At 34.3% G+C, this 15,514-nt stretch overlaps 1 protein-coding gene across 1 annotated transcript in view; it reads left to right on the forward strand.

Moving 5' to 3' along the window:
- ABCD3 (ATP binding cassette subfamily D member 3) overlaps positions 1-15,514 on the forward strand; it is a 66,286-nt gene that overhangs the window by 12,288 nt on the left and 38,484 nt on the right. The window contains exons 2-3 of the mRNA XM_033114841.1: positions 6,911-6,947; positions 12,770-12,868. Coding sequence (XP_032970732.1) covers positions 6,911-6,947; positions 12,770-12,868 — 136 coding nt within the window. The remainder of the gene's footprint in view (positions 1-6,910; positions 6,948-12,769; positions 12,869-15,514) is intronic.

The following is a 15,514-nucleotide window of genomic DNA, read 5'->3' on the forward strand; positions in this document are numbered from 1 at the left end:
GCGCCAAGAAACCTCCTTTACGTGCCTAGACATAGCTTTTACCCCTCCTAGTTCCCTTTAAAACCCTGCCCCAACTTCTCTGGAGGAGCCACCCAAACCTTTCCCTTCTCGGTATTAAGCTTGTGTACAAGCTTAATAAACCTTTGCCTCTGGCCTGAACTTTCTTGTGATCTTTCTTGATTTCCATTCTGGGAGATCGCAAAAAAAACCCAAGGCACCGCTGGTAACACTAGGGGTTGACGTGGTCTTACCTTCATCGAGAGGTATATAGTATATAATGTCTGGTTTTTCTCTTTTTGTGATTTTAGCAGCCACTGATGTTTGATGCCTAGATGAACGAATTTATTAGGGTTTGCAGAACGGTAATGTTTGAATTGTTATTCATTTATAAGGTGGAATGCTTCCATTAAAAGAAACTTTCCTTCGTCTACTATTTGGTTACCCAGTGGTACAGTTCAATTAGGAAAGCAGGGTAGACATTTGCTTCCTTACCAGTTCTTTTAATAATACAGTTCCCTGGTATTGTCCGACTGTAACCAGTGAATTCTTCTTACGTGTCGTTCTGAACCTATTGATTTAACTACAAGTAAATATTTAATGCTCACTATTTTATAGATGCTTTGGAGGAACCATATGTTATGAATGCAGTGAATCTTACAAACAAATTATGAAATGTGCCTCAGTTATCAACTCTTGCATTGGTATTACTTCTACATAAATTTTAGAATCAGCATGTTGGGATTTTGATGAGGACTGCTTCTAATCTATAGTTCAATTTCTAATACTGGTTATATTGGCCTCTTTATTTTGATCAATCTTTCTGTAAGTTTGTAAAATGTGTTAAATTTTTCAAAAATCCAACTTTTAGTTTTGCTTTACCTCTGTTGAGTGTCTGTGTTTTAATTCATTATTTGTTTTTATCTGTATTCTTATTCTTTATTCAGTTAAATTCATTTTCCTAACGTTCTGTGATAGATTAGAAATTTTCAGCCTTTCTAATTTTCTGATGTATGCGTTATAAAGTTCTCTCTGAGCACTGCTTTAGTTGCACCCCACAGATTTTTTTTGATATGTAAACCTTATCATTTTGCAGACATATCATTTGATATGTATATCATTCATTTCAAAATATTTTTGATGTATTTGACCCATGACTTTTTACCAGCATATCTCTTTGTTTATGTCAGTTACCTCTCTGTAGTTGCATAATAAATCACCCCAAGACTTAGTGGCTTAAATCAGCTATATCCCCCTTTGGTTTTGTGGGTAGCTGGGCAGTTCCTCTGCTGGTTTTGACGGGGTTTGTTTGCGATGCTGCATCCCTCTAGAGGGTTAGCTGCACTGGAGGTTCCTGTCTGGCAGTTGGTGCTGGCTGGTGGCTGCGGTCCCTTTGTTCTCTTCTAAGTGACTTTTTATCATCCAGTAGGTTAGACCAGTTCTGCATATGGTAGTCTCAGGTCAGCATTCCAAAACGTGAAGGTGACAATGTTTTTGTGTTTTCACCATATTCTGTTGATTAGAACAAGTCACAGCCTGGTCCAGATTCAAGTATTGGAAAATAGATTACTCCTCTTTAGGAGGAACACAAAGAATTTGTCTCTGTATTTAATCTACCACAATAGCCAAACATTTGGAAATTTTTCTTATATTTTTCTTTTTGTTGTGGTTATGGAGTCTAGTTTCCTGTGTGTTTGGTTATTTTTTATTATGATGTGCACACTTCATTTAAAACTACTTGGAATAGGAGCATCTAGATGGCTCAGTTGGTTAGAGCACGAGTTCTCAACAAGGTTGCCGGTTCAATTCCCACATGGGATGGTGGGCTGTGCCCCCTGCAACTACATTGAAAACAGCGACTCGACTTGGAGCTGAGCTGCGCCCTCCACAACTAGACTGAGGGACAACGACTGGACTTGGAGCTGATGAATCCTGGAAAAACCACTGTTCCCCAATATTTTCCAATAAAAAAAATTAAAAAACAAAACAAAACAAAAAACTACTTGGAATAATTTTGAGGCTTATAATAAATATACTTCTCTTTTAAGAGGAAAGTTTGCCTCTTAAAGTGCCTGGAAACAATCAGCCAGGAAACAGCTTAAACCAAGTTCCTTAAGAGCACATTATAAAATTTTTAATATAGTGTCTTAATAAACTGATACAAGACTCACAGTTCAGAATTCGTATTTTTCCCCCAAAGGAGTTACATCATTGTATGTCTACATCATTGTCATGTTAATGTCTTTCAGATCGTCATCTGTATTCTTGAACTTCTTCAAAATTGTTTTCTGGACAGTTCCATATAGTTAACGTATGGACTTGAAATGTAACACTTATTATAATGAATCCAATTATTATTTCTCTCAATGCTTCTACTGTTATTCTTTGTTATGGTTAATAGAATCACTATTCTCTGGTCACTCTGGGTTCTTCTCTAATGTCCATATTTAATTAGTTTCCAGCTCTTATATGTTTCCTGACCCTGTCATTTCTAGCAATTTTCCTGCATCTTTCTTTTCCTTCCCATACCCAGCACCTTTGCGCAGGTCTTCGTCATCTCTGGGCCCTAACTGACCTTGGTTGTGTGCAGCATAGGCCAAATCAGTCAGAACCAGGATACCAGCTGTCACCCATTCTCTAATGCCTCCCCAAATCCCTAGCTCCCTCATCTCTCCTGAGCTCCTAATGTAAATACCTGTTTTTTTAAGTATCTGGTTTTTTAAATAATAATGTACCTGGATCTACTGAACCCATTTTAAACTGGACATGTCTTTGTGTGAATTTACCTTTTGACACTAAATCTATTTTTCCAACTTCTCATACTGAACAATGGTCCTACCTCAGTAATGTACCTTTAGGGCCTAGAGATAATGCGTTCTTCAGGGTCCTAAAGTTTCATGAGAATTTTGTAACTGTTTTTTATTTCCGTGATAAACTGTAAATAAATTATTATAAATACAATCTAGATCATCTGAATCACCATACTGTTGATGATTTGTGTGCTTGTATTTGTGTTTGAATTGTTGCTAAGTGATCATCTTAAGAGCATATGTATGGTAAACAAGTCTGCTGCGTTAGAACCTGCTTTAGATTGAAGTGTAGTAATGTAAAACTAAGAAAATCATCTTCAACTTTTGTACTCATGCTGGATTATTTTGCCATTAAATTTAATTTTTCTTTTGTACTGATAATTACAGGTGAAAGGTGTTTTTATAGAATTCCTAAGAAACTGAAATCTTAGTATGAGGAAGCTTTGGTTTGAAATCACGAAAATGACATAGAGCAACAGAAATGTACCATTTTATTTGTCACAGACTGATGAAAGAATATAGGACTTACATGTAGATTATGAATTCAGGCCAAGTGAAGGCCTTATAAGATGTCATGGTACACTCTCAACCGAGTGTTTCATGGAAGCTTGAAGATAGAAAATTGATGGGAGAGCTGACTGGTCATGTGGCCCATTGGTGTGTGTGTGTGTGTGTGTGTGTGTGTGTGTGTGTGGTATGTATGTATATATGTAATGCATATGTATATATGTGTCAAATAAAAGTTAATACTTATTTTTGTAAGCAGTTACATTACATGGATCACCATTTGTCTCTAAATATCAATTTGTAATGTTTATTAGCAGTCAGTGCTATGAATTTTCATTGAATAATTTAACTTTTAGAATTTTGTTTTAAGATATATTAATTATCCCATCAACATTCATAAAGCAGTGATTTTAAAACCAGTTAATTGTTTACAAAAGAAAAATAATGAAGATTTATAAAAAACTCTTGGATATCAGCTGGAACATATAACATAAATAATTCTTTCTATTCTTTTACCGCAGCACTAGTGATTAGTTGTAACCGTGTTATCTCGCCGTCACTTTAAGTGAATGTTCAATGAATTCCATTTTTATTGGCTTTAAAATTTTCGCAGGTTTTTAAATGATAAATTTTATTTTGTGGTGCAGAGCTATAAATAAAAGTAATGTGTACTTAATTTTGTGCTTATGGATATTTAAGGAAGCACCAATTTAATTTAAGGCAATGCTGGGATCTGGAAGAATTTTTTTGCTAGGGTCTGTAAGAATTTCATTTCCTTCAAAAGAGGTTCATTCATTACCCGAGTGTAGGAAACACTGGCCTAGAAAAATGAACTACTAAGTGAGAAAAGCTTGAGGGTCAGAACTACCATTCTGGTTAACTAAATTCTGATGAAAGTTTTCAGAATTGTGTTCTTTTTTACTTAGTCTAAAAGCTCTAAGCACGTCTACATTTTCATCCTTGGCAATTTCTTTTTCCTAGTCTTATAGTTTATCTCCTCCCATCTTTAGGGGAAGTTCCTGCTTATTAATTTACATATTTTGTTGCATTCTTAAGGAACAATAAACTTCTTCTCCTTCATTCACCCCTCCTAGATTAAAAAAAACAAACAAAATGTACTATTCTATTATATTCATAGAAAAAAGTCCTAAGTTTTGTCAAAATTTTTTTTACAGCTTTATTGAATCATTACTAAGGTACAGTAAACGGCTTATATTTAAAGTATACAACTTGAGTTTTGACATGTAAGCACCTCTGAAACCATCACTGTAATTAAAATAACAAACATTTGTATCACTCCGTGTTATCTCGCCTATCTTCTCCTGTCCCCTTGTAGTAAGCCTGTAGTTAAACCTGTAGTTAAGCCTGTAGAAGCCTGTAGTAAGCCTGCCACCGGCCTGAAGCAACCACTGATCTGCTTTGTGTAACTAACTACAGACTACTTTGGGCTACTCTAGAATTTCATAGAAGTGGAATCATACACTATTTACTTTTTTTTTGCCTAGCTACTTTCAGTCAGCATAATGCTTTTGAGATTCATTCACGTTACGTGTATCAATAGTTTGGTTTTTAAAAGTTGTTGAGTACATTTATGGATACAACACAATTTTTTAACCTATTCACTTATTGATGGACAGTCGGATTGTTTCCAGGTTTTAGCTATTAAAAGTAAAGCTTCTTTGAACATTTGTGTAAAGTCTATGTATGGACATACGCTTTCATTTACCTTGAACAAATACTTAGTGGAATGGCTGGGTTGTATGTTAGGTATATATTTAACTTTTAAGAAACTGCCAAACTGTTTTCTAAGTAATAGTACCATTTTATATTTCCATCAGCAGTTTAAGAAAATTCCAGTTGCTTCACATCCTTGATAACAGTATGGTATGATCTTAGCTATTCTAGTGCATGAGAATAGTGGTTTCTCATTGTTTTAATTTGTATTTCCCAAGAACTAATGATTTTGAGCATTTTTCATGGGTTTATTTTCTTTCCATCCATACATTTTCCTTGGCAAAGTGTTTAAATCTTTAAATGAATTGTCTCACTCAATTGTAAGAGTTTGTTATTTATTCTGAATATAAGTTTTTTCTTGGATATATGTTTTGCAAATATTTTTTCCTAGTTGATGGTTTGTCTTTTAATTTTGTTAAGAAAATTAAAGTATCTTTTCAGAAGAAAACACTTTAAATTTTGCTGAAGTACAATTTATTTCCTTTTTTTTTCTAGTCTGTGTGTCCTGTTTAACTCAGGATTACTAAGATTTTCTCTTGTTCTAGAAATTTCATAGTTTTTGCTCTTACATTTAGGTGTATGTTCTACTTTAATTTTTGTATATGGTATGCTATAAGGATTAAGGTTCATTTTTTTTTTTTTTTTTTTTTGCTTATGGCTATCCAGTTGATCTAGTACTGTTTATTAAAAAGGTTATCCTTTCCTCATTGAATTGCCTTGGAACCTTTGTCTTAAATCAGTTGACCATATACGTGTATGTGTGGGTCTGCTTCTGGACTTTTGTGTTTCTTTGATCTATATAGCCCAATATCAAACTCTTCATTACTATAGCTTTATAATAAGCCTTGAACTCAGGTGCAGTTCCTCCAAATTTATTCTTCTTTTTGAAAATTTATTGGTTATTCTAGGTCTTTTGCATTTACATAATGTATTTTAGAATCAGCTTGACACTCTACAGAAAAGCCTGATTGAGGACGTGTGGAAAACATTTAAAGAATTCTTTAAGCAGAGGACTTCACAGTTTAAGTTCCTCCCAAACTTTTCTTACCTTCCTTTCACTGGTGTTGATCCCTACTAAACAAACATATTGTGCCCTAAACACCACCTGACCTGTACTTTAGAGAAGCTGACCTGCAGTAGCTCCTATCTCCTGGCACTAATTTACTGGGAGGAAATATACATTCAACAAGATTTAAAATGTGTTCATAGCATGGGATGCTATGGTATTGTGTTATAAAAAGAACCTAAGCCTGGTCATTATATTGCTTAGGGTGGTAGCCTAGATCAGCGCTCAGACCTGGGTTCAAGTGCCAGGTTAACTGCTTTGAGTAGCATGACCCTTGGACATGCTACTTCCTCCTTTCCATGTCCGTTTTTTCATTTGTAACATGGGAATCACAAATGGTCTCTCATTCTTTAGGCAGCTAACCTAGGATTGCTTGCATGGCTGGGAAAAGATTCCCAGCATCAAGAGAATCCAGTGCACATTTTCAAGCACTTGCTTGTGTCAATTTGCTAATGTCCCATGGCCAACGCAGTTCACGTGGCCAAGCCTTGATTCAAGGATGGAGAAATAGACTCCACCTTTCCATGGGAGAATTTGAAAGATAAGTGTGTGTGTGTGTGTAAAACTTGCCAACATAATGCCTGATGCATGATAATAGTTAACATTTATTGAGCACTTCCTATAAACTTTAACTTAGTAAGAGGCAGCTGGACTATATTATATTCCATCTCTGTATGATATGAAAAAGAAGAAACATTTGGAGAATTTGGTATATTCTTTTGATACCTTAAAACAATTTTAATAATGGGAACAGTTTGCAAATAAAGTGCATTCTCTTTTTTCTTTTTTTCTGCAGTAAGAAAAGTGGAAAACCACCATTACGGAACAATGAGGTAAAATTTTAAATCATCTACTCTGGAATCTCATGAATTTATTTAATTTATTTCATTGCATAACTTTGCATTAGGATAAAATCATAGAATTTTAGAATTGGAAGGGAAGTGAAATATCATCTGCAATCTGCTACATATTATAGGAATTCTTCCTGAAATAGGAATCCTTGATAAGCAACTTCTAATATTTACTTGAATCTATTCATGTGATGGAGAGTACTACGTAGAAGGCAGCCATCGCTATTAGTTCTAGCCAACGATGAGATCAATCTTCCCCCTCTAGCCACTTAATGATTGACTCTACTTTGTCTTTTGTAGCAACACAGGACAAGTTTACTCAGTTTTCTCTAATAGACTCTCATGTTGTTTGAAGATAGTTATATCTTCTGAGTTTTTTTTTCCCCATGCTAATCAAGCCTCATTTTTTTTTTTTTTAAGTATTTCTCACATGGCAGAGTTTCTGATCCTTTTTCAATTCTGTATACATTCCTCTGGACCTATCCTTATTTGTTTCTGTAGACATTATGCTTAAAATGGAATAGTTGTCCAGATGTGGTCTGACTAGCATGGAGTATATCAGCACTATTGCTAAAATTCAGCTTCAAATTACTTTTACTTCTTTAATCATAATTGCTCTTTACATTAAGTGGAGTTTGTGGTAAATTATAACCTTCATTTCTGATGAATAGATCGGTTGACAGATTCCCCTACATCTGTATTCACTGTTGATTTCTTCATTTCTTTTCTTAAATAACAGCTTTATTGAGTTATAATTTATATACCATAAAATCCATCCACTTACATGTACAACTCAGTAGTTTTAGTATATTCAGTAGTTTTAGTATATTTAGTATATTCAGTTCAGTAGAGGTGTGCAGACATCACCACTATCTAATTGTAGAAAACTTTTGTCTCCCCAAAAAGAAATCCTGCACCCATTAGGAGTCACTCCTCATTACCCATTAGAAGTCTCCTCCTGTGTCCTGGCAGCCATGGATCTAAAGTCTCTACTGATCTGCCTATTTTGGACATTTCATATAAATGAAATCATGTAATATGTGGCATTTTGTGACTGGCTGCTTTCACTTAGCATGATGTTTTCAAGGTTCACCTGTGTTGTTGCATGTATCAGTCTTTCATTCGTTTTTATTGCTGGATAGTATTCCATTGTGTAGATGTACCGCATTTTCTTCATTTATCAGTTGAGGGAAACTTAGGTTGTTTCCATTTTTTGGCCATTATTAGTAATGGTATTATGAATGTTCATGTGCAAGTTTTTGTGTGGATGTGTTTTCATTTCTCTTGGGTATACTTAGCAGTAGCATTGCTGGGTCATATGATAACTCATTTGATTTATTTTAAATAAACATTACTTTGTCCCTGTAAATGTCAGTTTATTGGGTCTATCTATTAGTATATTCTTTAGTATATCTATACTATTAGTGTAATTTTGAAAGTAATTCTAACATCTAGTCTGTTAGACAGAAGGTATTGTCTACAAATTTTAATTTGCCTTCTTTTTCTTCCTCATAATTGCTGATAGCTTTGATTAGTTAAGGGCCAATGAAATTACTCTGTGGTTTCTCTTAATCTTTTTTATTTTTGGTTATGTTTTATGTAGCTGTGACCATACCCAACTGTAGCAAAATCTGGTCCTTACGTATTTCTCCATTAAGGGCACAATAATTTTATAAGAAATATAAAATTCCTTGATTAATTTATTAATTCATTTATTTGTCAATCTTTCAACACATATTAACTGAGCCCCTCATGTATGCCGAGCATTGTTCTTGGCTCTGGGTATACAGCAGTTACAACAATAAGTTCCTACATTGGAGCTTACATTGTCCATGTCAGCTAATATATTAGTATAATATCCTTAACAAAGAAGAGAATTAGAAGAATTTAACATGACTTGTTCTTAGTAAACTCATGCTGTCTTCTAGTTTATTTATATTCTAGAATATTTAATGTCTCTTAAATATTCCCAGATCCTCTATATTAATGTCTATTCAGAGAATACACATTAAAATTGACATCAAAATTGCTGTTCTTTAGTTTCCATAATCTTTTTCCCAGCCTTTGAAAAATGGGACAAGATGTGTTTATCTCCAGTCATCTGGCATATCTCCATCTTCATCGTCCCTCTCGAATCTAAATTAGACCCACGTAATCAAACTGTAGTTATTTATATCTACTGTCTGCATATTGTCCTCTGCAAGTTCTAGGACGTCATTGAAACTAGTTAGTATAGCTCAATTTTTTCACTCATTTTTTAAAATTCTTTTTTATTTTACAATTATTTTAGCATGTACTTATTTGCTGGTTGTATAGTGTGAGCAAGACAAATTTAGGTTAGATTAAATGGTTGGCAAAGAAAAACAGAATACAAGACAGTATGCACACTGGTACCATACTTGTAAAATTTCTTGGAAGTACACACATACACGTATATGCTACAATGAAATCTGAAGGGTATGTTCCAAATATTAACAGTTGATATCTCTAAATGGTAGGTATAGGCTCCTTATTTTTGCTAATCAGAATTTTCTAATTTTTTTCAGTGAATGTGTTCTTTATGAGGGAAAGCAATTAAAAAGGAATTTTTTTCATTGAAATATTTGCTGGGATGGGGTGGGGTGAGACAGTTTTCGTAAGACATGAGATTTAAGGAGAAAAAGACTTAATAGAGTTAGAAAGCATATAAAGAGATAATTGACTTCATTTAAAAATATTCATTTAATTTTGATTTAATATACATGGTATAAAATTCAAAATACATAAAGGTCAACACTGTGCTAGGTTTGGTATTTAACATTCCCATGCATATTTTTATATGTTTGAGGTATATATGTATGTATCTCTCCATAAACAATGTAGGTAGAATTATTTTGTGTGTTGAACATTTTTATAAATGGAATCATTGTATCATTCTACTTTTTTCAGCATTTTAAAATATCTGTCTATGTTGATAGCTGTAGATTGTTAATTTAAGTGATCTGTAATATTCTTTTATATGAATATGAGCTCTTCCTTTTTTACAGTTGTGTAGACCTTATTGCATAAATTTACCATAATTTATGTAATACCTCATGTACATAGAGGTTTTTAATTTTATGGTATTATAAACAGTGTGCGAGAGTTTTTAAATTTGTGTGTTTAAGCATATGTGCAGGAACATCTGGAGGATAAATTCCTAAAAGTAAGTTTGATGTGTTACTGTACATTTTATAGTCAGTGTACATTGTACATTTCGATAGATGCTAGTACCAGTTTACACTTTATCCCGTCAGTATAGTACAGGAATGCTTACACTCACTTCAGCACCATATGGCTTTTTATTTTATTTGCTATTTCAAACGCATGTCTTTTTCAGTCAGTTCTAATTCATCTCACCTTTCTAAGTGATTGACACATCAGTACGAACTTCTCAATGCCCTTTGACCCTGTTGCTTCCTGAATATTACGTACATTTTTTTTCTGGTGGCATTATTACTTTAACTTCTTCAATGGTCTTTTTCTAGTAGTTTGTTTGCTTTTTCTATAATTTGCACATTAAATTTATGTCATCAAAGTGTTTTTTTGTGTTTTTAAAAAAATTACTGGGAAGTTTAGAGGTGAGGAAAGTCAACTGTGAATTTAAAACGAATTCTTAGGCAAGGCTAGTAGAGTTTATGAAATGTACAATCTATGTAGGTATTCTCATTTAGATTGGTTTCAGGTATGAATTTTATTATGGGTCGAGAATGGGAGAGCATCTCTATTTCTTCAGCGTTTCTGAGCCAGCTCTCCAGGCCAGGTGTTTCTTTGCAGAAAACCCTGTGATGACTTTAGGAAGTATAGAGTTCCCTTCATGGATTGAAATGTAATGAAAATCAAGTCAGGCTTTCAGACAGCTTAAGAAATAGGAGCGGTGGCAATGGGAACAGGAAAAAAAAAAAAAACAGGAGGAGGAATTACATACCTGGTAGCCACTAATATTTTAAAATGCTTCATTGTTACTATCTTATAACTTTTTTTAAAAAAACCTACCTCATTGTTTGCCCTACATCATTTCTTGAGCCTAGGTAGAAATAGGTAGTCCTCTGTTTAAGTCAGAAGATGGCCATTTCACCTTGGAATTATTCTAAGGTTCAAGCTGGGAATGGAGAACTGGGTATTGACTACAGGTGGGATGAAGGGAAGTAAGGAGGCAATGAACAGGAAAAATTTTAACTTTTTTGTAAAGGTAGTTGGTGTGTATTGCCTTCTCTTTATTCTTTTCTTACTATATTTTCTCAGTTTGGGGAAGGAAGGGGAGATTTAGTTGTAGGTGTAAGGTTTGGCTTGAGGAGAATAGGCTAGCTAAGTAAATAGACTGTGAGTAAAGCTTTTTGTCTGTTTCGTTGGCTGGTGTGTCCTCATCATTTAGAACAGTGCCTTGGACCAAGTGAATATTGAATGAATGAATGTATGTCTGTGTAAATGAAATAGACTGGGCCTGTAACCCAGTAGGTTGAGGTTTGCAGCCTTTGTAAGGTTTGAAAGACCTGAACTCTGTTCCAGCAGTTGGAGGGTAGGCTGATTCTCATCCAGTTCTTTCCATCTGCGTCTTCCTGATTGAACTCTACAAACACACACTTAATACTTCCTTTCATGGTCTATAATTCTGTACTCTACTCAGCACTTAGCACAGTGTCTGACATGTAGATGGTAGCTTATTGTGAATCTAATTCAGTGCAAAACTTACTCAAGGGCATCAAGTTAGATGCTAATTTAATTAAAGCATATTTATATTAAAGTTTGTCTAACTAGTAGAATTTGCTGTATGCCGTGGGTGTTTGTTTACCAAGAGCACCGTGGTTAGCGAATTATCAAGCTGTGATACGGGAGTTGGGGGAAGGGTCTAGGTATAGAATGGGTTCCTTTGGGAGTGTCTTGCTTTTTCCAAGAAGTTTCTCCTGCCTGTTCTTCCAAACTGTACAAGAGTAATAAAGTAAATTGCCTCCACCATACCCAGTTCATACCACTTTTTCCTCATCCTTGCAAACTAGTCAAAAGGAAGAAATGTCTGAGGGCGATGAGATTAATTACTACTCTTATTTATGTGGTTAAGTGGTTGTCAGTGGTTTCCCTCTACACTGACAGTAAACTGTAAATCCTCACTATGGCTTTAAGGCTCTGTCCTTTATAGGTCCTTTCATCCCTCTTCAGCCTCTCTCCTTTTTGTTCCCTTTGCTCTAGCAATACTATCATCTTGCTCCAGTTTTATTCCTGCCACTGAGTTTTTCTGCTTGGTGGTCCCTGTGCTTCTACTACCCTCTCCTCCAAGATTAGCACATAGCTTCACTTTGTTTATGTCTCAGCTTATATGTCACTGCCCCAAAGAGACCTTTCTTAGCATCCTGTCTGATTCATTCTTCTTTTTCTCATGACCCTGCCTAATCTATCTGTAACAGTGTACTTATTAGTTTATTTTTATCTATGTTTTCCCCTGCTAGAGTGTAAGCTGTATGAGTGAAGATACCTTGTCTTTGAATTTATGAGGAAGAAAGAGTGAATTGGCAAATTGCATATTGGAAATGCTAAATGATAAATTTAGGAATCCAAAAGTTTCCTGTAATTGATAGCAGGGAAATTCGTGTTCAAGATTTAAAAAAACCCCAAAACTCAGTTTTTGGTAATATTTCCTTGAAAGCATGTTTGAATATGAAGAGCAGTATAAGTCTGTTCTTTAAATGCAGCATCATCTTGTTGGTTGTTTATATTGACTTAGAAGATACATGGTTCTTTAATTTGTTATAACTACATTAAATGCTTTTTATTTATTTTTTTTAATGTAGAAAGAGGGGAAAAAAGAACGAGTTATGGTGGACAAGTTGTTTTTTTCAAGGCTCACGCGGATTCTGAAAATCATGGTCCCTAGAACATTTTGTAAAGAGGTAAGTCTAATGAAATTATGTTAAATGTTTAACTTTAAAGGTTACATGAGATGAGAATAAGAAAATTGTAAAACTTTTATCACACTACAAATGTTTTCTGTATAGGTAATGAAGACTACTAAATTTTTGTCTTTAAATCATTGCCTGTTGTGCAAGTATTCTTGTTGTTTAGTGTCAGTTTTCCCTTGTTTATGAAATATTTTATTATATTTTATGTGACATACTATTACAGAGTACATCAGTGCAGCAATCCTAAGTTGCTTTATTATAATACCTATAATGAAAACAAAATTAAATTTAGATAAATCTTTTTATTTCATTAAGATGTTAACAAGTCACATTGGTATAGAATATATTTGAGGGTTGATACTTCATAGTTGACTAAATATGTTTTTAAGATATCAAAATGAGATCTGTATTCTTTAAGTACGCGTATATTCAGGAAGTGAGCTGGTTGTAGGAATAAAGTTTTATTATCCCTTCCTTTGCCTTTTTATCAAGATTATCTGTATTAAGTATTTTTAATGATTAAAAATAAAATAATACCGTGTTTTCCATCTTTAATCACCTTAGTATTCTCCTTTTATACAACTAGGAACATCATTATCTTTGACTCTTCTCCCCATGCCTCGTTCTTTCAGCCACTGGGATCTGATAATTTTTCCTTCTAAATATTCTTTCTTGGATATTACAGTGTTCTTTAATTAGTCTCACTTCAAAGAATCTCTAATTCTAATCTTTTCTGTCAAATTTATCTTATTAAAACATGTTTCCATTGTTCAATTTTACAAAGCATTAGCCTTATAATCTATTAAGAGCAAGAAAAGGGTAAGATGTTCCAAGAGCTCTGTAATGCCCAAGGAGAACGAACATTCCTCCATTACCCTGCACTTGCTCTCCTCTCCCTTCACTTCAGCATCATATCGTGGTGATTCTGCCCTTAAGAAACTCTAAAAAACAATAATATTTGTTTATTCCTAATTAGATAGAGATAATATGTGTCCCTTAAAACTTGGAAAGTGCAGATAGATATTATTCCTCTTGGTGCCTGTTAGGCTCCCACTCAGAGAGGACTTGTGTCGTCCTCTAGTGCATGAGTACATATTTTAATAAAAATGAGATCACATTGCAACTTTTAAAATCTGTTCCTCCCCTTACTATTTAAATGTTTTTTCCAAGTATCCTTGAGATTCTCTTAAATTAGTCTCTCCCTTTCCATTTCTGCTGTTCTCAATATAGCTTACCAGGATTGTTACTGTCTCTTAATTGGTCTTTTTGCTTCTTCTCCTTTCCTAACTAGTATTCTTTCTAAAGAATACTAAGTAGCCTTAGTATTTTTAGTATTCTAAAACCCTAATAAAAACATTTGTCTTCTTTTTCTTATATGCTAAATCACAGCCTGATTTTGCCCTTCCTTTTCAGTATCATCTGCTTTGAAGATTCTTTGCTGTGTTATACTCAGGCTGTGTCCTCTCATGCTTTCATGACATCATGTCTGTGACAAAAACAAATATGTTTAAAAAATAGCTTAATGCTCTTTGTCCTCTTTGTGAAGGTTTCCTGTGACTCTTTAGCCATAATTAAAATTAATTGTTTTCTCACTCTACAACCTACCTGACTTTGGAGAATCCCTATTTAAAATACAAGCTTCTCTGGAAAGATTCGTATATTATCCCCCTTTTCAGTTAACAGCATAATGCTCATTTAAGTGCTTAGCAGGAGTTTGCAGAGTATAAAATGAATGTGAAACATTGGATAGCTCTCTGGGAGTTAGTACAGAGGTAGAAGGGCCTAATTTGGCCATCCTCCCGGTTTTGTGTAGGTGTAGCCATGCCACAGAGTCATTGTATGTGCCATCTTTGAGGAATCTAATAATACAAGTTTGACCCCCGTTTAAGAAAGTGACAGAAACTCGCATAGAAATCACACATGATGGGAGATAGAGATAGATTAATTTAGGAAGTAGAGAAATGAAAATGCTACATGTGAATAAATGGAAGTTCATATGTGTCATATGGTGAGGGAGTGCCTAAATCAATTCAGATCTTTAGTTTCTGGGATAGTCTACGGACCCATTAATGGCAGAGTGGTGATTCTTTGTATAAAGAATCCTTTGTATAAAAGCATTTTAGGACTGTCAGTAAGTAAAGTTTGCCGGATTTTGCTCAAGTGATACAAGTAAACTTGATACTTATTTTAAGGAAAAATTAAGCGAAGAACATAAGATGAAGGAAAAAATAAACTATCTTTGCCTAATGTTGCTACCTTTATACCTCAAAGGATTAATTTAGGATTAAGACTGTAAGGTCTGGATTAGAAGTTAGCATTATAGTTAAAGTGACAGCTACAGATAGCATTTCTTTAAAATCAATAGGTTCTTCTGTTGTCAATTGAATACCTGAGATGTTGGGATAGGGTACAAAAATGGTATTTTCCTTGCTTGCAAACATTGGGGTAGCAGCTCTTCCAGCACAATTGCACACTTTCTTTGGCACTGTCTTCTGTCTTATAGCTTCATTTATTCTGTGTTTATGACTCCCTGCCTTGTCTTTGACTTAGAGGGCTATGTTTTCAGTACCATCACCTCTTTAAAAACCAATATTTGTTTTGCAAAAATTATAAAAGTATTAGATACAGTTGCCCCTC

The sequence above is a fragment of the Rhinolophus ferrumequinum genome, chromosome 9 (assembly GCF_004115265.2).
Source record: "Rhinolophus ferrumequinum isolate MPI-CBG mRhiFer1 chromosome 9, mRhiFer1_v1.p, whole genome shotgun sequence".
Taxonomy (NCBI): Eukaryota; Metazoa; Chordata; class Mammalia; order Chiroptera; family Rhinolophidae; genus Rhinolophus; species Rhinolophus ferrumequinum.